Source organism: Petaurus breviceps, unplaced genomic scaffold, assembly GCF_028583685.1.
Source record: "Petaurus breviceps papuanus isolate PSGF00001 unplaced genomic scaffold, PetGlider_PUasm1.0 126, whole genome shotgun sequence".
NCBI classification, from domain to species: Eukaryota; Metazoa; Chordata; class Mammalia; order Diprotodontia; family Petauridae; genus Petaurus; species Petaurus breviceps.
Window position 1 is genome coordinate 78,563,910 of NW_027185655.1, and position 24,593 is coordinate 78,588,502.

General features: G+C 39.8%; 2 protein-coding genes across 2 annotated transcripts; both read right to left on the bottom strand.

Annotated features, from left to right (window-relative positions):
* Positions 1-11,127: 11,127 nt before the first annotated feature.
* LOC138170616 (dimethyladenosine transferase 1, mitochondrial-like) lies at positions 11,128-12,248 on the bottom strand. The gene has a single exon (XM_069100073.1). It carries the CDS (start codon positions 12,246-12,248, stop codon positions 11,226-11,228), a length of 1,023 nt encoding a protein of 340 aa, XP_068956174.1. The 3' UTR covers positions 11,128-11,225.
* Positions 12,249-21,531: 9,283 nt separating this feature from the next.
* Positions 21,532-22,818, bottom strand: LOC138168426 (V-type proton ATPase 16 kDa proteolipid subunit c-like). Its single transcript, XM_069097455.1, has one exon. It carries the CDS (start codon positions 22,676-22,678, stop codon positions 22,220-22,222), a length of 459 nt encoding a protein of 152 aa, XP_068953556.1. The 5' UTR covers positions 22,679-22,818; the 3' UTR covers positions 21,532-22,219.
* Between the last annotated feature and the right edge of the window lie 1,775 nt (positions 22,819-24,593).

The window sequence follows — 24,593 nt, forward strand, 5'->3', positions numbered from 1 at the left end:
AAAGAAAGAAAGAAAGAAAGAAAGAAAGAAAGAAAGAAAGAAAGAAACTGTATTGCCCAACTGGTCAGTTCCAGTTGGGTCCCCAGTGGGTCAGCTACTATTTTCTACTCACAGTGAATGTTCTCCTAGTCAAGAGGGCTTTATTGATACAAAAGCAGTAGTGTAGTCCTTTGGTACTAGCTGCTTGGAAAAGGGCAGGGGCTTGGTTTTATTCACAAATTTTGGCCATTCAGCCAGGAATAGGGTATGCTTCTGTGTGGACAGTTAATCACAGGGAAAAGGAAGCAGTACTTTTAACCACAGGGAAGGGGAGACATGAAGAGGACCATGACATCATGCCATGACATGCAAGTGACTTGGATTTAAGTGAGGCAGGGCTGTGCAAAGTCACACAGCCTCACTTTCTCCTCCAGAGCTATCTGGGTGCAGTAGTGAGATATAGGTCAGGACAACTGGAGCAGTCTTTTTAAGCTAAGGTATATAACAGATCTCAGCTTGACTGAGGCTATGCCCATTCAGTGTTTAAGGCTAGCTAAGAAATTAAGCAGAGAATGGCTTCTTCACTTAAATCCAATTCACTTGCATGTCATGGCAATACCTCCCTTATGTCATGGTCCTCTTCAAGAATAAAGGACAAACAACAACAATTCTTTGCCACCACAATAAGAGCTGCTATAAATATTTTTGTACATGTAGGTCCTTTTTTCTTTTTTTGTATGATCTCTTTGGGGTACAGACCTAGTAGTATTATTGCTGTATCAAAGGGCATGCATAATTTGATTGCCCTTTGAGCATAGTTCCATATTGAAGAGCTCTGAATTTATAGCCATAATTAGCTAGCATTTATATAGTACGATGTGAAATGCTTTACATATGTTAACTCATCTTGATGAGGCTGAAAACAACGAGAGCCTTGTCTAAATCAAAATCTGCTCAGTAACAGGGGGCTCTACCTGTTAACAAGACACACCTGCTTCCCCTTTCTTGCCTCCTTTTTCCTGTGGTTAAAAGTACCCAACACACCTGCTTCTTTTACCTTGTGGTTAACTGTCCACACAGAAGCATACCCCATTCCTGGCTGAGTGCCCAAGATTTGTGTATAAAACCAAGCCACTGCCCTTCTCTAAGCTGCTAGTACCTCTAAGGACTAGCCTGCTGCTTTTGTCAATAAAGCCCTCTTGATTAGGAGAACATCTGCCTCTTGAATTCTTTCCGGATAACCTAATGCCTGAACCTCATTATCCTCTTCATTTTGGTGCCAAAACCTGGGATCTATCCAAGGGTCAGGTCTTCTCTTAGCCAACAATTAGGCCAAGTAGGTGTCACTTTCCCCCTACCCTCTGCTTTGTCTGTGACCTGTGGCTGAACTCTTCCAGGTGACTAGATTACCCAGAGCAGTGTTGTGGATCTCTGACTTGTAGATAATTAGGTGAGATGGTTCTGGGCTTCTTTAAGGGGCCACTTCTCATTTAGTCTTCTTCTCTCATTCTCCCCCTCTTCAGGACACTGAAGATTTTGGACATGGGACAGACTCCCCTTAGGTTGCCTCTTAAGGCAATGGGAAAAATTTGGGAGGGTAGCCTTAAGAAAGAGGGTCTCATCTTTTTTTTTATAATACAACCTGGCTGCAATATAACCTAGAGGACAATACTCTTCTACAATTCGATTTTTTTTTTTGCCAGAGGGAGGGTAAATGGATGGAAGTTCCCTATGTCCAAGCCTTTGTGGCTCTTTCGAAAACCCTAAGCTCCATGATTCTTGTAAAATGTACCTAATGTGCTCTCAATTTGGTCCTGAATTCCCCAAATTTGACAAGGCACCAAATCCCAAACCCAACATTCTAGATAGTCCAATCATATATGGGATTAAATCTAAATCTCCATCCACTACTCTTAAACCTCTTGTCTGTCCAATTCCAAAACTTTGCCCCAGTTTGCCCCTCTCCTTATCCAGAACTCAAAAGAGCTTCTCTGAGTTCCTTCATTTCCCTCTTACCCCTTCCCAACCACCTGATACTAAGTTCATCAAATACCAGACAGGGGACTCCCTTTTTAGCATCCCCAGTCCCAAGTTCCCCTCAATCAGCTCTGATGTTTCCTCTAAGAGAAGTTCCTGATCTCAGAGTGTAGAACACCTGAGTTCATGTTTCTTTTTCTTTTTTCTTTTTTGCTTTTTGGAGGGCAATTGGGGTTAAGTAACTTGCCCAAGGTTACAAGGGTTTTTTTGTGTGGGTGTTAAGTGTCTGAGCCCGGAAATGTACTCGGGTTCTCCTGGCTCCAGGGCCGGCGCTTTACTCATTGCGCCACCTAGCAGCCCCCATGTTCCTTTTTCAGTGTCTGATGTTGCCCAAATTAAAAAGAATTTGGAAAGCTACGCAGGGGACCTCACAAATTTTACAGAAGAATTTTGTTCTATTTCCTTATAATTTGACCTAACCTGGGGTGAAATCAGTCTTATTATTTCTATCTCATGTTCTGTTGAGGAAAAGAGAATAATTTGGGACTATGCCTACAAATACGGTGATGATCTAGCCGGGTCTGTGACTGGCTTTCACTATCAACTTGGAGCTACTGCTGTTGCCCTAGCCAATCCCTCCTGGGACTATCTTGATGTTGGAAACCAAAGGACAAGAGTGGCTAACAAGCAGCCATGTTACTAAATGTCAAGTGCTTTTGCTAGATACCCCTGACTTGATTCTCTGTGTATGTAACACTCTGGGGGCTGGTAGGTGGCACCGTGGATAGAGTACCAGCCCTGGAGTCAGGACCTGAGTTTGAACTGGCCTCCTCAGACACTTGACACATACTAGCTATGTGACCCTGGACAAGTCACTTAACCCTGATTGCCTTTAGGGCAGCTAGGTGGTGCACTACACTCTATCCACTGATAGAGCACTGAACTTGAAGTCAGGGAGAGGTATCTTCATGAATTCAAATCCAACCACTTTGTTTCCTGATTCCAGTGACTCTGAGAGCCTCATCCACAATTGTGAAGAGACCCTTAATTTCGTACATTCTAGCCCTCCTGATCTAAAGGACTCTCCTCTTGTTCCTGATGAGGAATGGTATACTGATGGTTCTAGCTTTGTAGAAGGAGGGGTGAGGAGAGCTGGTTATGTAATAATCAGCCAGCAGGGCACTATAGAATCTAGTCTCTTCCTTTAGGAACTTCTGTACAAAAGGCCAAACTTATACCATGTTTCCCCGATAATAAGACCTATCCTGAAAATAAGCCCTCCCCTTACTGTGTAAGATTCCTCTAAAATAAGCCCTCCCCCGAAAATAAGCCCTATTGAGATTGCTACTGTAGTGAAGGTGATCCCCTGCGCTACACGCTACATTACGGTACCCTCTGTATGCACCGTCCCCCCCCCCACGCCGGGTGAAACGCACGCCGCACTCCGAGCTGCATCCAATCAGAGCTGCAGCAGTGAGCGCGACATCCTGTTCTTCCCCAGTGATTTGCTTGCTGGCGCCATTGAGAGCAGTGCCACGGAGGAGAGCTGAGGCAGGACAACATAAGCCCTCCCCTGAAAATAAGCCCTCTGGTGTTTTTCTTTCCAAAAAAATTAATAAGACAGTGTCTTATTATCGGGGAAACACAGTAGCACTCACCAGACATTTAGAATTAGGGGAAAACAAAAGAGTTAAACATCTATATACCTTCCATGTTCTACATGCCCATGGTGGTATTTAGAAAGAGCAGGATTCTTTTTTTTTCATAGATGTGATTTATTATTTTTTTTTAATATTTTTTGTCTTCATTAATTTGTTTGTTTACTTTTAGTTTACAAGATTCAGTTCCACAATCCCTTGAGTTCCAAATTTTCTCTCCCTCTTTCTCCTCCCTGCCCTCCCCATGGCAGCATGCAATCAAGTATAGAATCTGCAAATACTTTCACATTAGACATTAGTCAGGTTGTAAAGAAGAATTGTAACTGATGGAATGAATAATGGTAAAGAGGAAACAAAACCAAACAAGACAAAGAAAGAGAGCAGGTAGTTTGCTTCAGTCTGCATTTAAACTCTGTTCTTTCTAGTTCTTTCTCTGAGTGTAGACATCTCTCTCCATCATGAGCCTTTTGGAGTTGACTTATAACCTTGCATTTCTGAGAAGAGTCCAGTCTACCAAAGTTGGTTGTCACACATACGTTGTGTCTGTAATTTTGTACAAATTTCTTTTGGTTCTGAAGAGTGGGGATTCTTGACCACAAAGACCTTCTCTGTTAAACATGGGACCAAAATTCTGAACCTTCTCTAGATAGTATACTCTCTTAAGGAGGTAGCTTTAAGAGGTAGTATTCATATATTGTAAAGGCCACCAAAGAGGGTATCTGAACAGGCTGTGGGAAACCAAATGGCAGAAAAGGCTGCTAAAGCCATTGCTCAGAAATAGACCTTGATGACAACCCTGATACCTCAGGTTACTACCATTTTCATTCCTCAATATACCACTGAGGAATGATATCAGGGTAATGGATTTGAACTTTCCCCTTCTGGTTGGTGTAAGTCACCCTCTAGTCAATTAGTAATCCCAGGATCTGGAATGTGGAAACTCCTTTTTGGACTCCACCAGGTTACACATCTAGGAAAGCATGCATTTTATAATCTGGTGAAACCCCTCTTTACTGTACCTAAAATGCTAGAAACAATTAGGCAGGTTTGCAAGGCTTGTTCTATATGTGCCCAAGTCAACCCTGAAGGAGCAGTAAGACTCCCATCTCTCCTTGTACCTGTCCAAAATCGAGGGACCTGCCAAGGTGAGGACTGGCAACTACATTTTACACATATGCCACCCTGCAGAGGCTGTAAACATTTCTTACTGCTAATAGATACCTTTATAAACAGGGCAGAAGCCTTCCCTTGCTGCACTGAAAAATCTGTGGAAGTGACTAAGGTACTTTTGAATGAGATCGTTACCAGATTTGGGTTCCCTCCATCCTCACAAAGTGATAATGGACCAGCATTCACATCCCAGATCACTCAGGGAGTTGCTGAGGTGTTAGCCATAACCTACCATCTTCATTCTGACTGGTACCCTCAGTTCTTGGGCAACATTGAAAAAATGAACCAAACCCTAAAAAGGACCTTGACTAAATTGTCCTTAGAAATCTGGCAGGACTTCTCCCTCTAGTCATATTTCATGTCCGCATAGCCCCTCAAACAGACATCAGACTTTGAACATATGTATGGCAGGCCCTTCCTAACCACTGATATTCTCATAGACTTGGAACACCAACTCCTGACTAAGTATTCCCTCACCTTGGGGCTAATGCAAAAGGCATTATTTGACTATGCCAACTTATACCTCCCCAAGCCAAATAAAACAGTTTCCATCTTCTTCTTATCAGTTAGCCCCAGAGATATGTATGATTTATTTAAAATCTTAGAAGCCAGAGGGTACTGACCCTTTGGGGGTAAAATGGAAAGGGCCATGCAAGGTCATCTTAATAACCTCCCCCACTGTGAAGCTTAAAGGCCTCCTTAGCCACACTCATGGGTCCAGGATAAAACTTGTCTCTCCTCCTATCACAGGGCAGCCTGAACAGTACACCTGTGAACCAAATGGAGGCTCTTTAAAACACAAAGGAGTATCGTAATCTGCGGTGGTTGAGTGGCTACTTTGTTTTTTCGTTCTACCTTCTATTCCTCTGCTTTTGGTTCTGCTTGTAGGGACATTATAGTCTTCCTTTTCCTATCACTGATTCCCACCCTGTGCTTAGAGTCAGGCCTGCTTCCTTGTGACTGAAGTCTAATGCATTGATTCAAATATGGAACTCTGGCAGGGAGGAGTGAGTGACTGCTGGGTACATCAACTTTCAAATTTGACCCCTGAGACACCTTGCTTTTGGGCTGGGAGTGATCCCTCTTCCACTGGAATTATCTATATAGCCCATAAAAAGATTAGAACCAACTCGACAGGTCCAGGAGGATCCGATGGGGTTGTCCTTATCCCCTATGGACATTTGACATGCCTATCAGGTGATCCTAACAATACCAGCTATGGTTGTTCTTTGAACTTTACTTCTGCAATAATTGTTCCACAGGTTTGCATCCCACCCTCATTTTGGAGAGCTTACCTTGGTGGAATTTTTTTAGTTCACTTTGTGTCTTCTCATATATAGAAACTCCCTCTTCAGCTCCTGGGTGCTTTATATAGGGGTCTCCACCTTGGACTTCACTGGTACCAAGTTCAGACACCAATTCCCCCACCTGTCTGGTTCCCCTTTTCCTTAGGGACAGCTCTATGCCCCTTGATAGCAGAAAGAAATTACTCAAGAAGAGACCGCCATCCATTTTCTTGAAAGATTTCTTTTATCAATAATTTGAGGGGGGAATGATGAGGCTGACTTCTGCCCAGCAACAATGAAAGCTTTGCCTAAATCTAAATCTGCCCAGTAACAGGGGGCTTACCTGTTAACAAGACACATCTGCCTTTCCCTTTCCTTCCTCCCCTTCCCAACATACCTGCTTCCTTTTCTCTGTGCTTAATAGCCCACCCAGGAGCATACCTCACTCCTGGTTGGGTGCCCAAGATTTATGTAAAAGATCAAGCCCCTGTCCTCCAAGCTGCTGGTACCCCTAAGGACTAGCCTGCTGCTTTTGTGTCAACAAAACCCTCTTGACTAGAAGAACACCTGCCTCTTGGATTCTTTCCAGATGACCCAACTCCTGAACCTCATCCTCCTCTTCAATCTGATCTCACAACAATTCTATGAGGTAGATGCTATTATTATCCCATTTTATAGACAAGGTAGCAAGGACATAGAGATTAAGGCACCTGGCAAGAGTCACTCAGCTTGTAAGAGTCTGAGGCAGGATTTGAACTCGGGTCTTTCTGACTCCAAGACCCCTGCTTTACCCACTGAGTCGCCTAACTAGCATGACTTGGATTTGAATCCCAAGTCTACCTATGTGACTTCATTTCTCAAGACTTTAGTTTCCTAATCTGTCAAACAACAGGGATAGAGAAGAGGATCTCAAAGATACTATTCTTGACTAAAATGTGAATGACCTGTAAACCAGGGATGATAATAATGGTATATGCACCTAACACATAAGACTGAGAGGATCAGTTCAATTCAATTGAATCCATTTCAGTTCAGTTCAATGCAGCAAACCTTTTAGAGAATATGTTGAAAAGTACTTTGCAAACCTTAAAGTGTTATGTAAGTGTAAATTAGTCTTTTTAGTTATAATCTAAATGTTTAAGTGTGTGTGTGTGCGTGCGCGCGTGTGTATGAAGTGTGGCTGGACTTGCAGCTCCTCCAAAGTTCATGGAAAAGAGACATGCTATTCTTCCCCTCCCCCTTTTCCTCCACCCCCACAGCCTTGTTTCCCACAGATATTACCTAGCTACCAGTTGGGTGTATGTTTGGACAGTGGTGGTGGTAATACAGATTGGTATCCCTGGTAGTGGCGTCACCACTATACCTCTTTTCCTGTATGGTAGATATAGATGCTAATGTTTTCCATTAGCACCCTTCCACACATATACATACAGTTGCTCCTTGCAGCTTCACATCAATAACATGCAAACACCAGAAAGGATGGACATAGAGGATGGAGAAAAGGGCAAAATATATACCCCTTCCCACTCTAAAAGTCAGCAGGTTAGTGTTGTTTGAGGCCAGGGAACTGTACCCCCAAAGTGGTTTATTTCCCCATGATTGTTATGTTTGAGCAACTTTTCCACGATTTTTGGTTCTACTTTTCCTCTCACTTCATATCCCTGACAAAATAAGTAGTATCCGCTTTTAAAAGTATATTCTGTGTTGTTCTGGTGAAATCAAAAGGGTACAGTGGGAAGTCTACTGGATTCAGAATCAAAGGAATTGGGTTCAAGTCCCCAATCTGCTACTTTGGGTGAGTTACTTAACTTCTTTTGGCCTCAGTCTCTAAATCTTTAAAATTAGGAAGTAGGGGGGCGTCTAGGTGGCGCAGTGAGTAAAGCGCCCACCCTGGAGTCAGGAGGACCAGAGTTCGGTTCCGGCCTTAGACACTTAACATCCACACCAAAAAAAAAGAAAAAATAGCCGTGTAATCTTGGGCAAGTTACTTAACCCCAATTACCCTCCAAAAGGCAAAAAAAAAAATTAGGAAGTAGGGGGGCATGCAGAAAAGGGAGAGGGAGTGTTGACTAAATGGCTTTTTGAAGGTCTTTCTAGCTCTAAATATAAGATCCCAATTATTTTTTTATATTGCTTTTCTAATTAAGAAATGTGGCAAAGTATACGTGAGTAGACCCTGACTTTGTTCAAAAGCTACTTTCCTACTGGTAAAAGGTTCTTTGCTGTGCACTAGCAGTATAAGGAGTGACTATGAAATTATTAGATTTATTTCCATAGCCACATGTGAACATCAATTTCATAGATGTGAGAAGTTGGCTAATTCAATCACATTCTGTCCCAAAGGTATACCCAAAGGAAAAAGGAATTTTTTGATTGTACTATTCTTGATTTAATCCAAGGAAATTTGTGGAAATGAAATTTGTCATAATGATGAAACAGTTATTGATCATAGGTGGAGTTATTTTTCCCCCAATTTCTTCCAGCTGAGAAAAGATTGCTTCCCATAAATAACTTCATAGAGGTTTGTTGGTGAGAGTGTGATTGGTGAATTTCTTACTGGATTGAGTTAAATGGAACAAAATGTTAGTCCCATGTAGTTGATTGTTGGATGCTATATTTTGAAGGACTTTGATAAACTGACAAAGATTCAGATGGTAGAGGGCTCTGAGGATTGATTAAAGGAACTGGGGATATTTAGTCTGGAGAAAAGAAAATACATAGGCACATGAGAATTGTCTTCAAGAGTGTGAAGGGAAGTGTTATCTTATGGAAGTAGGATTAGCCTTGTCCTTCTTGACTTCAGGGGATGGAATGAAGAGTAGAAATATACCTGAGAGCCATTTTATCAATCTCATATAAGGAAAAACTTCATTAGACTCAGGGGACCCTGAAAACAATGAAAAAAAGTCATTGCCCTCAAGGACTTTATAATGTGCTAGGATGCAGATTGTGTGGGGATTTGGGGTAAGGTACAAGGTGGACTGAGGACCCTTCAAACTCTGACATTCTATGATTCTGTGTCTCTTTGATCATCTTCAAAATGCCTTCAAACACCTTCAAAATATCTTCATCATGATAATTACAAGAAACATAACACATGATCCTTTCACTCGTACATGTTATTTTAAAAAAGGTAGACTTTTATTAAGGTATATTTTATCAGTTATACTTTACATGTAATTATTTTAAAGCTGAAAGTAGTTATCATTTTGTCCTGCCCAGTCTAACCTACCTCGAGGTAGGAAGTACCATTTGGGACAGCTGAGAGTCCTCCATGGTGCTTGGTCAGTGTCCTTAGCCTCTGGGAATAATCATCTGATGGGGGGGGGGGGGAGGGTGTGGAGTCAGAAACATGAAAGAACTGGGGATTTTCTGTTGAGAAAAGATGGATAGTGGATGAGCCTAAATAATCAACAGGGCCAGAGGCAGAAGGACTAATGGGTGTAAAACAAGTGATGCGGGGGAGAGAGTGGGGCAACATGGGATCATAAAACAAGGAGGAGTAGCAGTATCAAAAAGCAGAACCTGTGGCAACTCCACTTGTTAGGAGCATTTCTGACCTTTACTACAAGTGTGAATGCCTCTTCTAATTTCCCTGATGGACAGCTGATGGGAGTGTCAAAAACTTACCACTGTCCAGAAGGGCTTAGAATTGTCATAGGACATGATCTTTTCATTTTACAAATTGGGAAACCCCAGAGGGGCTGTGACCTGCTTAAGAACACACAGCTAGTTAGTGACTGATCTAGAATTAGAACCCAAATCTCCTGAGTCCTAGTCATGGGTTATTTCTGCTGCCCCATGGTGCCTCCTTTCTATTTACATATGTCATTATAATGGTTAGCTCAAGGGTTAAAATAAAATGATTATAAGTACAAATCTAGTTCTCTTATACTTAGTTAACTGTTAAAAGTTTTCATAATGCTCTCTCTACTAAGAACATGCTCTAAGTTAATCATTCAGTCAATAAGCACTTAAATATATGCTAAGGCACAGTGCTAAGTTATTTCCCTGATAACAATTAAGTAGGTTCAGTGTACTCTATACCACAAGAAAAACCCAAAAACTTACACTAGGTCCCCTCATCATACATCATATGTGGAATTAACAGTAATAGGTGATTTTTTTAACCAAAAAGATATTACCTGTTTTCCTTTCATGCTTGCTCAATGCTTCCATTTAGTTAAAACCGATATTCTGGAAGAAGGAGATTTTGAATATTTGTCTACTAATATAGAGAGAAGGCTAATATATATATATATATATATATATATATATATATATATATATATATATATATATATATATATATATTTACACACACATATTTATATAATTTTCAGAATTTATTTACTTTTAGTTTTCAACATTCATTTCTACAAGATTTTGAGTTCCAATTTTCTCCCCATCTCTCCCCTACCACCACCCCAAGATGGCAAGCATACTAATTACTCTTTTCCCCAGTCTGCCCTCTCATATATCCCCCATATCTCTCCCCTTACTCCCTTCCACCTTACTTTCTTGTAGGGCAAAATGGATTTTTATACCCCATTGCCTATGTATCTTATTTCCTGGTTGCATGTAACAACAATTTTTTAACATTTGTTTTTAAAACTTTGAGTTCCAGATTCTCTCCCTTCTTCCCTCCTCACCCACCCCCACTGGGAAGACAAGCAATTCAGTATAGGTTATACATATGTAGTTATGCAAAATATTTCCATAGTAGTCATGTTGTGAAAGACTAACTATATTTCCCTTCCCACATTTATTCTGTTTTATATATCCCACCCTGCATTTATTCTATTTTCTCCTTTGACGCTGTCTCCAAAAGGCTATTATTTTAAAATTGTTTCCATGTTTTATTTATGTGGCTTATGATCAGCACAAATCCAAAGTGATCTTTTTTTTGGGGGGGGAGGGGTATTGGTATTTTTATTAATACTTCTTACTGAAATATTATCCTTATGAATGAGTCTTTAGATAATCTGTGTAATGCAGTATCTCTGTCCCAAATAGAGTAAATGGAAAAAAAATCCACATTTGAAATTTGACATTATGAATTTAAACATTATGTACATTATTATAGTTCAAATGACAGATATATATATATATATATATATATATATATATATATATATATAAAATCTAAATCATTTTAATTATCTGCATCTTTTATAGGCTTTTTGCTTTTGTTTTGCTTGAGTCCATTCCTGAAATTGTAGGTGAAAAGATTTGGGTCTTCATCGCACATTTTTCTGTAGACATCACAGAGGTTCCTGAAATGCAAGATGGAGAGCTGGGCTGGCCATAAAGTAGGATCCACATCAGCCAACATTAACATTTTTTCAGTGTTTTTTGACCGGTCAGCTTGTGGGAATAGGATTCCAATCCCATGATGGCAGTATTTCCTTCTGAACTGAAAAGTACTCTGAACAACTTTTTCCACAAGCTTAAATGGCTGATTTATCTGTGGTTGCACCAGGGGAGTGAAATAAACCACTCCCACATCCACCTCTGGTTTGGGAGCAAAAGCTCGACCTGGAATGGTAAAGGAATGCTGAACCTTGCAGAGATACTGGGCCATGATGGAAAGTTGACTTTGTTGTTTACTTCCTGTATTGGCAGTCAGTCTCTCAGCCACCTCCTTTTGAAAGGTCAAGGTCATCTGTGTCCTGCCATAAACAAAAGGTCCACCTCTTTTAGAAATATTTTCAAGCCACTTAATAATCAGTGGAGTAGACACACTGAAAGGCAGGTTACCAATAATATACAAATTTGGAGGATCATCTTCCCACTTTCTTTGAAGGTGCTCTGGAAAAGCCTTTTCTAATTTAAATGTCAACACATCCCCATGGACAATTCTCAGTTTTCCAGGTGCTGCATCAGATAGCATCTGTAACCCAGGAATAAACTGAGTGTCCTTTTCAACCACAAGAAGATCAGCTACTTGAGCATTAAGAATGGATCTTGTGATGCCACCTGGCCCAGGGCCTACTTCATAAACATGAGCATTTTTCAGATTGCCGGTCTTTCGTATAATCTTATCGGTCAGTCTCAAGTCCAGGAGAAAGTTCTGGGACAGCTGTTTCTGGGCTCGAAGTCCAAAAATTTTAATGATCTCCCCAATCATGGGCAAAGGCGGTAGGCAGAAAGCAGCTAGCTTTGCCTGGGCACCCATGAGTCCCCTCAGATAGGTTTGGGCAAAGGCCAAAGTGATCTTAAAAACATTGTTCTAAAAAACACTGCTTTTACAGTAAGTAATGATAATAGTCATGAGAAAGTCTATCTCTAAGCTCCATTTCAAAGGAAAATTTATAATTGTTTGAGCAAGGACTTTCTTGATATTTACCCAACATAGGATGGCCAAAGTTTTATGTTAGGAGTGAAGATAGGGAAGAATTTACAATATTGGTCAACACTTGATTTAGAATTGTAATCCATGGTTCTCTGGGCCTTGAAGTCTCCGATTTGAATTTCTACAGTCACATTGGGGTAGATCGAAATGAGAGAAGAGTGGGGTTAGACATGATGAATGTTTATGCCAGTAAGCTACCTCTCCAGTTGTATAAACATAACAGGAGAGTGACAATATGGGAAGAGTGAAGAGCAAAGAATGATACATTTTGAGCTGAAATGGACTTCAGAGCCAAGCCCCTTTATTTTGCAGAAGAGCCAACACATACTCAGAGAAATTAAATGATTTAGTTAAAGTCTCATAGGGAGTAAGTGGCAGCCATTTTTCATGTAGCTATGTTATGGTGCCTCCTAAACACACTGAATTTTCCCTATACCACCTAAAGAGTCTTGGACATTCACTCAGTGTGGCTAGCTAGAAAATTCCTTTTATTTTTATACTGAGTATACTTTTAAAAAGTTATTGATTCAGATTAGGAGGTATGTACCCTTACTCTCTTCCTCCCTCATTGTCATACATCCAAAATATAATAATATTTAGGGCATTAGGTTAAGGTGGGGTGGACTAGTGCTTTATTCTTTAATGTTTTTTTCTCTTGGAAATGGGCATATATCAGGTTCTCACCAAAAACTATTTGGATAAAATTTAGGAACAATGAAAAGGGGCCAATCTGGAAGGAGGGGGACAGAGCCAAGATGGCAGAGTAGAAACAGGACTTCTATGGGGCTCCCTCTTCCACCTCCTCTAATTCATGTAAAAGGTAACTCTGAACAAACTTTAGAGCTACAGAACCCACAAAATGACACAGAGAAGCTAACCTCCCATTGAGAACAGCCTGGCAGGCTAGCAGGAAGAGGCCAGCCCAGTGCTCTGGGAGCCAAGCCCAGCCCTGGGCTGAAGCCCAAGGTTCTAGCCTCAGGGCAGCCTCACCAGCTGCCGGCTAGAGCTGCCGGCTTAATAGGTAACAAATTAAAAAAGACATTTTTTGCTTGATGTCTAGAGCAAGAGTGTGAGGTATTGTGTGTAAAATAAACTAAGATCACCAGCAGCTGTGGCGGTTTCCAGAATTATCAACCCATAGATACTAACGACAAAGTGAGAGGTCAGTGCACTGTGGCCTTTGGGACCTGGGAATTCCAGAGTGCGGTTGGCCATTTCCCCTGGGTCTAGAAGTGGCTGGGCCAGCCCTGCAGCCATCTCCACCTGGTTGCTTCAGAGCTCCTGGTCTGCAGATTGTAGAGGGACGAAGCGACCAGTCTAAGGGGTAATCACTCTTACTTTAACCTGCTTGGATCTGGATTGCTATCTAGGGTGGAGGTCCTGACCAGTTTGCCAGAGCGTGGGGAGGCTTTAGGAAAGGCACCCAACTAATAGCTCCAGCAGCTGAGAAAACCCCAGTGATTTGGGACAAAGCTCTCCACTCTGGTAGCAGAGTTCTACTGAGGCAAAAAGCTCAGAAGTCAAGTAATTAAGTAGTGACATGAGCAAACGAGGGAAGCAAGGAAAGCACAGTAATATGACTTTGGACTCCTCTTTTGGGGACAAAAAGGATCAGGGCATGGAAGAGGAGGAAGACGATGAAGTCAGAACTCCTGCACCAGAAGCTTCCAAGAAAAGAATAAGCTGCTTACAGGCCATAGAGGAGCTTAAGAAGGATTTTGAAAACCAAATAAGAGAAGTGGAGGAAAAATTGGGAAGAGAAATGAGAATGATGCAACAAAATTATAAAATGAGAGTCAACAACCTGACTGAAGAAAATAACACTTTAAAAAATAGACTAACTCAAATGGCAAAAGAGGCTCAAAAAGCAAATGAGGAGAAGAATGCCTTAAAAAGCCAAATTCACTAGATGGAAAAAGAATCTCAAAAGCTCACTGATGGGAATCATTCCTTCAGAATTAGATTGGAGCAAATGAAGCTAGTGACTTTATGAGAAATCAAGATATTTTTAAACAGATCCAAACAAATAAAAAATAGAAGGCAATGTGAAATATCTCATTGGAAAAACCACTGACCTGGAAAATAGATCTAGGAGAGATAATTTAAAAATTCTTGGACTACCTGAAAGGCATGATCAAAGAAATCATCCTCCAAGAAGTTCTCAAGGAAAATTGCCCTGATGCTTTAGAACCAGAGGGCAAAATAGAGGTTGAAAGAAACCAGTGATCACCTCCTGAAAAAGATCCCCCCCCAAAAACTCCTAGGAATATTATAGCCAGGTTCCAGAGTTCCCAGACCAAGGAGAAAATAGTACAAGCAGCCACGAAGAAACAATTTGAATACTGTGAAAACACAATCAGGATAACACAGGATCTGGCCACTTCTACATTGAGGGATTGAAAGGCTTGGAATATGATATTCTGGAGGTCAAAGGAGTTGGAATTAAAACCAAGAATCACCTACCCAGCAAAACTGAGTATCTTGTTTCAGGCAAAATATGGTCATTCAATGGAATAGAGTATTTTCAAGCACTCTTGATGAAAAAACCAGAGCTGAATAGAAAATTTAACATTCAGATACAAGAAGCAAGAGAAGCATGAAAAGGTAACAGGGAAAAGAAATCATAAGGAAATTATCAATTAGAATCAGTCATACTGAAGCTAAGGACTCTATGTTGCATCAAGAATCAGTCAAACAAAACATAAAGATTGAAAAATTACAAGAAAGTGTAAAATATCTCACTGGAAAAACAACTGACCTGAAGAACAGATCCAGGAGAGATAACCTAAGAATTATTGGTCTACTGGAAAGCCATAATGAAAAAAGCAGCCTGGACAACAAACTCCAAGAGATTGTCAAAGAAAACTGTCCTGAGGTCCTAGAATCTGTAGCAGCAAGCACCCCAAGGGTCCTCAGGGTTGCTGCCAACATAGGTTCTTAGATCTGCTTTGTTAAAGGAAAGCAACTCAAAATGGGTTAACAAGCTTACTTTAATCAGTCAGATATGTATCGTTTACCTAGTTCAGGGGAAAGAGGTCAGCACCCTGAACTTCAAAGTATACAGGCAGAATTATCAAGACAGAAATAGATCAAATAGACAGCTTTCCAAACTGTCCAGTCATTACATCCATACCAAATCAACATCTGGGTTTCCACATCTGGGTTTTTCAAAGCCGGGGGGCTCTGGACAACGGCTTCCCAGAATCCATATCAAATCACAGAACACTTCTCAAAGTGAGCCCCAAAACAAAGCTACACATCAGGGCTTATATAGCCTTCTCCTGGCTCAGAGAATGTAACAACCTTATTGACTCACTGGCCAATCAAGAAATATCTACTGAAAAACAAGCCTCCCACCCCAGGTTCCAGGTGCACTTTAGCCTAGGGGCAGGGAAGATTTTTAAATTTGCATTTCCATTACATTAGAAAACTGTCCTGCGCTCCTAGAATCAGAGGGTAAAATCATTATCAAAAGAATTCACCAGACTCCTCATGAAAGAGATCCCAAATTGAAAACTCCAAGAAATGTAGTAGCCAAATTCAAGAATTACAAAGTCAAGGAGAAAATAATGCAAGCAGCCAAAAAGAAACAATTCAAATATCATGAAACTACAGTCAGTATTACACAGGACCTAGCAGCTTCTACATTAAAAGATTGGAGGGATTGGAACTTGATATTTTGTAAGGCAAAAGAACTAGGACTGCAACCAATCAACTGCCTGGCTAAACTGAGCATATTCTTTCAGGCAAGGAGATGGTCATTCAATGAAATAAAGGACTTCTAAATGTTGTTGATGAAAAAGCCACAGCTCAATGGAAAATTTGATCTCCAATTACAAGACTCAAGAAAGACATAAAAAGGTAAACAAGGAAAACACATACTCACACACACATACATGCACACATACACACATGCACACAACTTGGGATTCAATAAGAGTGAACTGTTTACATCCCTATATGAGAAGCTGATATCTGTCAATATTGAAATGTATGTAATTATTGCGACATTTAAAAGGGATATACATAGATAGAGGGTGTGGGCATAAATGAACTAATTTGAAGATAAAAAACCTTATTAAGGGGTACAAAGGTATTCTAATGGGAGAAAAGGAAAGGATGAGGCAGATAAAGGTAAACTGTGCCACACAAAGAGGCATAAAAATATACTATAGTAGAGGGGAAGGAGGGAAGGAGATGAACATCATAGGAACTTTGTTCTCATTGGTTCTGGTGCAAAGAGGGATCAACATAATCAGTTAAATTTAGGATTCAAACATGAAAAGACACAAAAACATTATAATAGAGGGAAAGGAGGGAGGGAGAAGAGCACTGTATGAAATTTACTCTCATTGGTTTGGGTTCAAGGAGGTAATAACATACTTCATTAAGTATAAAAATCCATTGTGTCCTACAGGCAGTAGGAGGGGTAGAACGGGGGGCGTGGTTAGAAGGGAGGGAAATAGTAGTAAGGGGAAAGAGTAGGTAAAGAGGAGGGGACAGGGAGGGAATACTGAGGGAGGTGGTGGTCAAATGGAAAACTCTTAAGGAGAAGGGAGAAGGAAGAAACAAAAACATAAACAGGGGAGGGATGGAGGGAAAGACACAGATAGTAACCATAACTGTGAATGTGAATGGGAAGAACTCTCCCATAAAACAGAGGTGGATAGCAGAAGGGATTAAAAACCACAATCCTACAATATGTTGTCTATAAGAAACACATTTGAAACAAGGGGATACATACAGGGTAAAGGTAAAAGGCTGGAGTAGAATATATTATGCTTCAGCTAAAGTTAAAAAAAAAAAAGCAGGGGCAGCAATCCTTATCTCAGATAAAGCAAAAGCAAAAATAGATCTAATTAAAAGAGATAAGGAAGGAAACTGCTAAAAGGCACCATTGAGAATGAAGCAATATCATTACTCAACTAATATGCACCAAGCAGTATAGCATCCAGATTCCTAGAGGAGAAGTCAAGGGAATTAGAGGAAGAAAGAGATAGCAAAACTATATTAGTGGGGGACCTCAATCTCCCCCTCTCTGAACTTGATAAATTTAACCTCAAAATAAACAAGAAAGAAGTTAAGGAGGCAAATAGAATTTTAGAGAGGCTAGACATGATAGATCTCTGGAGAAAAGTGAATGGGGAAAAAAAAGAATATACATTCTCAGTGGTACATGGCACCTACACAAAAATTGACCATGTACTAGGGCATAAAAACCTCACAATTCAGTGCAGAAAGGCAGAAATATTAAATGCATCATTCTCAGATCATGATGCAATAAAAATCATATGCAATAAAGGGCCATGGAAAGATAGACTAAAAACTAATTGGAAACTAAATAATTTAATCCTAAAGAATGAGTGGGTCAAACAAGAAATCATAGAAACAATCAGTAACTTCATTCAAGAGAATGATAATAATGAGACAACATACCAAAACTTGTGGGATGCAGCAAAGGCAGTTCTTAGGGGAAGTTTTATATCCCTGAATGCATACATGAATAAATTAGAGAAAATTGAGGTCAATGAATTGGGCATGCAATTGAAAAAGCTAGAAAAAGAACAAATTGAAAATCCCCAATTAAATATTAAATTAGAAATAATGAAAACCAAAGGAGAGATTAATAAAATTGAAATTAAGAAAACTATTCAATTAATAAATAAAACTAAGAGTTGGTTTCATGAAAAAAAAACCCAATAAAATTGATAAACCTTTAGTCAATATGATAAAAAAAAAGAAGAAAACAAAATTCCAAGTATCAAAAATGAAAAGGGTGAATCTACCTCCAATGAAGGGGAAATTAAAACAATAATTAGGAAATATTTTGCCCAATTGTATGCCCATAAATTTGACAATCTTAGTGAAATGGATGAGTATTTATAAAAAATTTAAGTTGCCCAGATTAACTGAAGAGGAAGTAAATTACTTAAATAACCCCATCTTAGAAAAAGAAATTGAACAAGCCATCAGCAAACTCTCTAGGAAAAAATCTCCAAGGCCAGATGGATTTACTAGTAAATTCTATCAAACAATTTAAAGAAAAATTGATTCCAATACTCTACAAACTATTTGGGAAAATTGGTGAAGAAGGAGTCCAACCAAATTCTTTTTATGACACAAATATGGTACTGATACCTAAATCAGGAAGAAACAAAATGGAGAAAGAAAATTATAGACCAATTTCCCTCATGAATATAGATGCAAAAATTTTAAACATAGGGGTGGCCAGGTAGCACAGTGAGTAAGAGCACCAGCCCCAGTGTTGGGATGACCTGGGGATCAAATCTGGGCTCAGACACTTAGCACCCACCCAGAAACACCTGGCTGTGTAACCTTGAGCAAGTTACTTAACCCCAATTGCTTAGAGGTGGCCAGGTGGCTCAGCGAGTAAGAGCACCGGCCCCAGTGTCCCCAGTGTCGGGATGACCTGTGGATCGAATCCGGGCTCAGATACTTAGCACCACACCCAGAAATAACTGGCCGTGTAAGCTTGAGCAAGTTATTTAACCCCAATTGCTTAAAAAAAAAAAAAAAATATATATATATATATATATATATATATATATATATATAGTATTAACAAAAAGACTATAGCAACTTGTCACAAAAATAATACACTTTGATCAGGTAGGATTTATTGCAGGAATGCAAGTATGGTTCAATATTAGGAAAACCATCATTATAATTGACCACATCAACAATAAAACTTGTAGAAACCATATGATTATCTCAATAGATACAGAAAAGGCTTTTGACAAAATATAGCATCCATTCCTATTAAAAACATTAGAAAGTATAGGAATAAATGGAATCTTCCTTAAAGTAATAGGTAGCATCTATTTAAAGCCATCAGCAAGTATTATATGTAATGGTGTGAAACGAGGATGTCCACTATCACCCCTCTTGCTCAATCTGGTTCTAGAAATGTTAGCAGTAGCAATTAGAGAAGAAAGAGAAATTGAAGCAATCAAATCAGGCAAAGAAGAGACTAAGCTATCACTCTTTGCAGATGATATGATGATATACTTAGAGAATCCTAGAGAATCAAGTAAAAAACTACTTGAGACAATAAATAAATTTGGCAAAATTGCAGGATATAAAATAAACCCATATAAATCTTTAGCATTCCTGTATATTTCCAGTGAAATCCAACAGCAAGAGATAGAAAGAGAAGTCCTATTTAAAGTTACTGTAGACATTATAAAATATTTGGGGATCTACCTGCCAAAAGAAACCCAGGACCTATATGACCACAACTACAAAACACTTTTCACACAAATAAAGTCAGATCTAACTAATTGGATAAACATCAATTGCTTGTGGCTGGGGTGAGCTACTATAATAAAAATGACAATTTTGCCTAAATTAAGTGACATATTTAGTGCCATAACAATCAATCTACCAAAAAATTACTTTATAGAACTAGAAAAAATAGTAACAAAATTCATTTGGAAGAACAAAAGGTCCAGAATATCAAGGGAATTAATGAAAAGAAATACTAGGGAAGGTGGCCTAGCCATACCAGATTTTAATCTGTATTATAAAGCAGCAGTCCTCAAAACTACTTAGTACTGGTTGAGGAATAAAGTAGTGGATCAACGGTATAGATTGAGTGCAGGAGACTCAGCAGTCAACGACTATAGTAATCTACTGTTTAATAAACCCTAAGACCCCAGTTTTGGGGATAAGAACTCACTATTTGATAAAAACTGATGGGAAAATTGGAATATAGTATGGCAGAAACTGGGCATAGACTATTATCTAACACCATATACCAAAATCAAGTCTAAATGGGTGTGCAATCTAGTTATAAAGGTTGATACTGTAAGCAATCTGGGAAAGCAAGGAATAGTTTACCTGTCAGATTTATGGAAAAGGAAAGACTTTATCACCAAACAAGAGTTAGAGAGCATTATAAAATGCAAAATGAATAATCTTGATTACATTAAATTGAAAAGTTTCCATATGAACAAAGCCAATGTAACCAAGATTAAGAGGGAGGTGGGAAATTGGGAATTTTTATAACCGGTGTCTCTGATAAAGGCCTCATTTCTAAAATATACAGAGAATTAAGTCAAATCTATAAGAATACAAGTCATTCCCCAATTGATAAATGGCTAAAGGATATGAATAGGCAATTTTCAGAGGTAGAAATTAAAGATATCTATAAGCATAAGAAAAAATGCTCTAAATCACTATTAATTAGAAAAATGCAAATCAAAACAACTCTGAGGTACCACATCTAACCAGTCAGATTGGCTAAGATGACAAAACAGGAAAATGACACATACTGGAGAGGATGTGGAAAAATTGGAACACTAATGCATTTTTTGTGGAGTTGTGAACTGATTTAACCATTCTGGAGAGCAATCTCGAAGTATGCCCAAAGGGCTATAAATATTTGCTTACCCTTTGACCCAGTAATACCACTTCTAGAGTTGTATCCCAAAGAAATCATAGAAGTGGGAGGAACACCTGTATGTACAAAAATATTTATTGCAGCTCCTTTTGTGGTGGCAAAGAACTGGAAATTAAGGGGATGCCCATCAACTGGGGAGTGGCTAACCAAGTTGTGGTATATGAATGTAATGGAATACTATTGTGCTATAAGAAATGAGGAGCAGATGGACTTCATATTTACCTGGAGAGATGTATACAAACTGATGCTGAGTGAGAAGAGCAGAACCAGGAGAAATCTGTACACAATTACAGACACAACATATGTGTGATGGCCAACTTTGATAGATTGGGCTTTCTCAGTAATGCAGGGTTATAAGACAACTCTGAAAAACTCATGATGGAAGGAGATGTCTACATTCAGAGAAAGAACTAGAAAGAACAGAGTTTGAATGCCTACTGAAGCAAACTACCTGCTCTCTTTCTTTTTCCTATTTGGTTTTGTTTCCTCTTTCCCATTGTTCATTCCATCCTTTTCAATCCTTCTTTATGACCTAACTAATGTCTAATGTGAAAGTATTTGCAGATCCTATACTTGATTGCATGCTGCTATGGCAGGGAGTGAAGGCAAGGAGAGGGAGTGGGAGAAAATTTGAAACTCGGGATTGTGGAACTGAATTTTGTAAACTAAAAGTATACAAACAAATTTTTTTTATTTTTATTTTTTTTAATTGATTTTTTTTTCCAGTCAGAATTTTATTTGGAAACATCACTGTGAGCCCTGGCCCTGTGCTACACAGTACCACTGGAAACACATGTTCAACATGTTCCCAAATCATACAATTCTTACTAATACCAGAATACTACAGCAATCTTGAATTTCAAATTATCACATCCAAGGAATTCTCAGCACTTGACATTTAACCCCACAGTGCAATAATCTACCTATATTTAAGATTAATATATAGCATGGGAAATTGAAAATTCTTGCTCCATAAACGTTATGAACATATCAAATCTTTATAAATAAACATCCAGTGAAGAGAAAAATGACAATCTAATTCATCTTTATACACAGAGTACTAAAGGCAAATGGGCAGGGAGATTGCACGGCTGCCTGGCCGATCCCAGGAGGCCTCAGCCCCAGCCGGGCCCAGTTCAGGCACCATCCAATCCGGTGCGGTGCGACACAGACAGAAGAGTCACTAAGACATTGCGCATTTACAAGACCAACTACCGACTGGACAACTGCACCAGGTGTCAGGCCATTCGTTCTGGAGCGAATTGGGAGGGATGGGGTGGTTCAAGGCGGGTCTTTACATCATACTCTGTGGCTGAAGGGGTGAGTGGAGGGAGGGGAAGGTGGGGCACTGGGAAGAAAGGGAAAAGAGGGTCTACTTTGTAGAGAGAATGAGGGCCACAATCAGGCTGTACAGCCCAAGCACCTCAGCGAAGATCAGAATCAGGATCATCCCCACGAACAGTCGGGGCTGCTGCGCTGTCCCCCGAACACCAGCATCACCTACAATGCCAATGGCAAAGCCAGCTGCCAGCCCACTCAGGCCCACACTGAGGCCTGCTCCCAGCTGAAGGAAGCTCTTGAACAGGGTGATTCCCGGTGTTAGAGAATTGGCAATGAGAACAGCCACCACCAGACCATAGATAGCGATGATACCAGCCATGACGACGGGAATGATTGACTTCATGATCATCTCAAGTCGCATGACTGACATGGCTGCAATACCAGTGCCACTTTTTGCTGTGCCATAAGCTGCACCAAGAGCGCTGAAGACCATGGCGGCCGAGGCGCCCATGACCGCGAAGAAGGACGCGTATTCAGGACTCTCGGACATGTCTGCGCGGGGTTGGTAGGCCGGAAGGAGAACGGGGAGAGGGGCGAGAGGCAAGGGCACGGGGCTGGGTAGCGGGTAAAGGACTGGAGGGCGGGTAGGCGGGTGGGACAACGTGAATTCGAGAGACACCGGCTCCGCTCCGCTCTAGATACCACCACCGCAGAATAAAATGGCCCAAACAAATTAATAAAGACAAAAAAATAATTTAAAAAAAAGTGAAAAAAGAATGAATGAAAGCATTCTCAAGCCCCCATCCCCACCAAAAAAATAAAAAAAAAAAGTCAGCCCTACACAGAGGTATGCTGGTAAATGTTTAATAACCAAATCTCTCTAAAATACATCTTTGAATTTAATTTGCAATATTAATGTTGTCTTCACCTTTTTTTTTTTTTGACTTTTTGGAGGGGAGAGGGCAGGGCAATTGGGGTTAAGTCACTTGTCCAAGGTCACACAGCTAGTAAGTGTAGTTGGATTTGAACTCAGGTCCTCCTGACTCCAGGGCTAGTGTTCTATTCACTGTGCCACCTTGCTGCCCTCATCATTTTCTTAAGACCAGACACTCAACAAAACACCAAATCACGCTTTGATCAGTAGATTTCTATGGCATAAATTCTCACACCAAAAAATTGGCCAGTCAGTTTTTGCTCTAGCTCCAGCATACCCCTGGTACTATACCTACACCTAACCGAATATAATTGAAAACCTAACTGATAACATTGTTTGCTTCCCTCCCCCTGCCAAGATAGGATTTATATAGTTTTTAACTTAAATACAGAGAAAATATTAAATTCCAATTTCAAATATTTTACATGATACATTCAGGCATATGGAGTCTGAATTTATCTTTGACAAAACTTTAGAAGAGACCTCTTCTGTTGGTAGCAGCACACAGCAATTCAAATGCAAGAGATCACTTGTGCTTACAGCCTTTGGATAAAATCACCTTTCCCCCCCTCCCCCCCCAGGAATAATTTTGGCAGTGTAAACATCTTATAATAACACACTAACCAATCAAATCAATTAGTTTTATCACTGAAGATGTGAACAATATCTCAAAGTATCATAGGAGAAAGTTTAGAACTGCAGGAGACAATAGAGATGATCTAGTTCAGCTCTCCCATTTTTCAGATGACAAAACTGAACCCCAGAAAAGTTTTTAAAAAATCAGTCGAAGTCACATAGCAAGTTAGTGGTGGACATGGGATTAGACCCCAATCTCCTGACTTCTAGTCCAGTCTATGTTCTTTTTTACTACCCTGCCTCTCTGACCTTGATAACTTCACATTCTTTCATTATTTAACTAAAGAACAATTGAATGACTATTATATATTATATATATATTATATATATATATATATAACAATTGAATGACTATTATATATTATATAGCCTTCTGTCAAGAATTAGAGTTGATCAATAAAATCTGAAAGAGAAAACTTTGAGTTGGGAATGTAAGAAACAAGAAGTCAAATTTAAATAAATTGAAATCAGAATACACACAAAGGGTAAGGAGAATAACACAGATCAAAAATATTTGGAAACGGGGCGGCCAGGTGGCTCGGTGAGTAAGAGCACCGGCTCCAGTGTCGGGATGACCTGGAGATTGAATCCTGGGCTCAGATACTCAGCACCACACCCAGAAATAACTGGCCGTGTAACCTTGAGCAAGTTACTTAACCCCGATTGCTTAAAAAAAAAAAAAGAATATTTGGAAACACTAGTCTTGGGTTCCAAGTATGAATGTTGTGATTTATAATCTATCTTCTTAGACCTTTATTTCTTCATCTCTCTAGGTTTCAGTTACTTCTGTAAAATATGGAGGCTTGACTGGATGATCTCTAAAATCTCTTTAAGTTTTCATCTATGATCCTTCAGTATGACAACTAGTACATAAGGATTTAACCACTCTGAATCC

Excerpts from the sequence above, each read along its gene's own strand:
- LOC138170616 (XM_069100073.1), bottom strand. The coding sequence starts at position 12,248 with ATGGGTGCCCAGGCAAAGCTAGCTGCTTTCTGCCTACCGCCTTTGCCC.
- LOC138168426 (XM_069097455.1), bottom strand. The coding sequence starts at position 22,678 with ATGTCCGAGAGTCCTGAATACGCGTCCTTCTTCGCGGTCATGGGCGCC.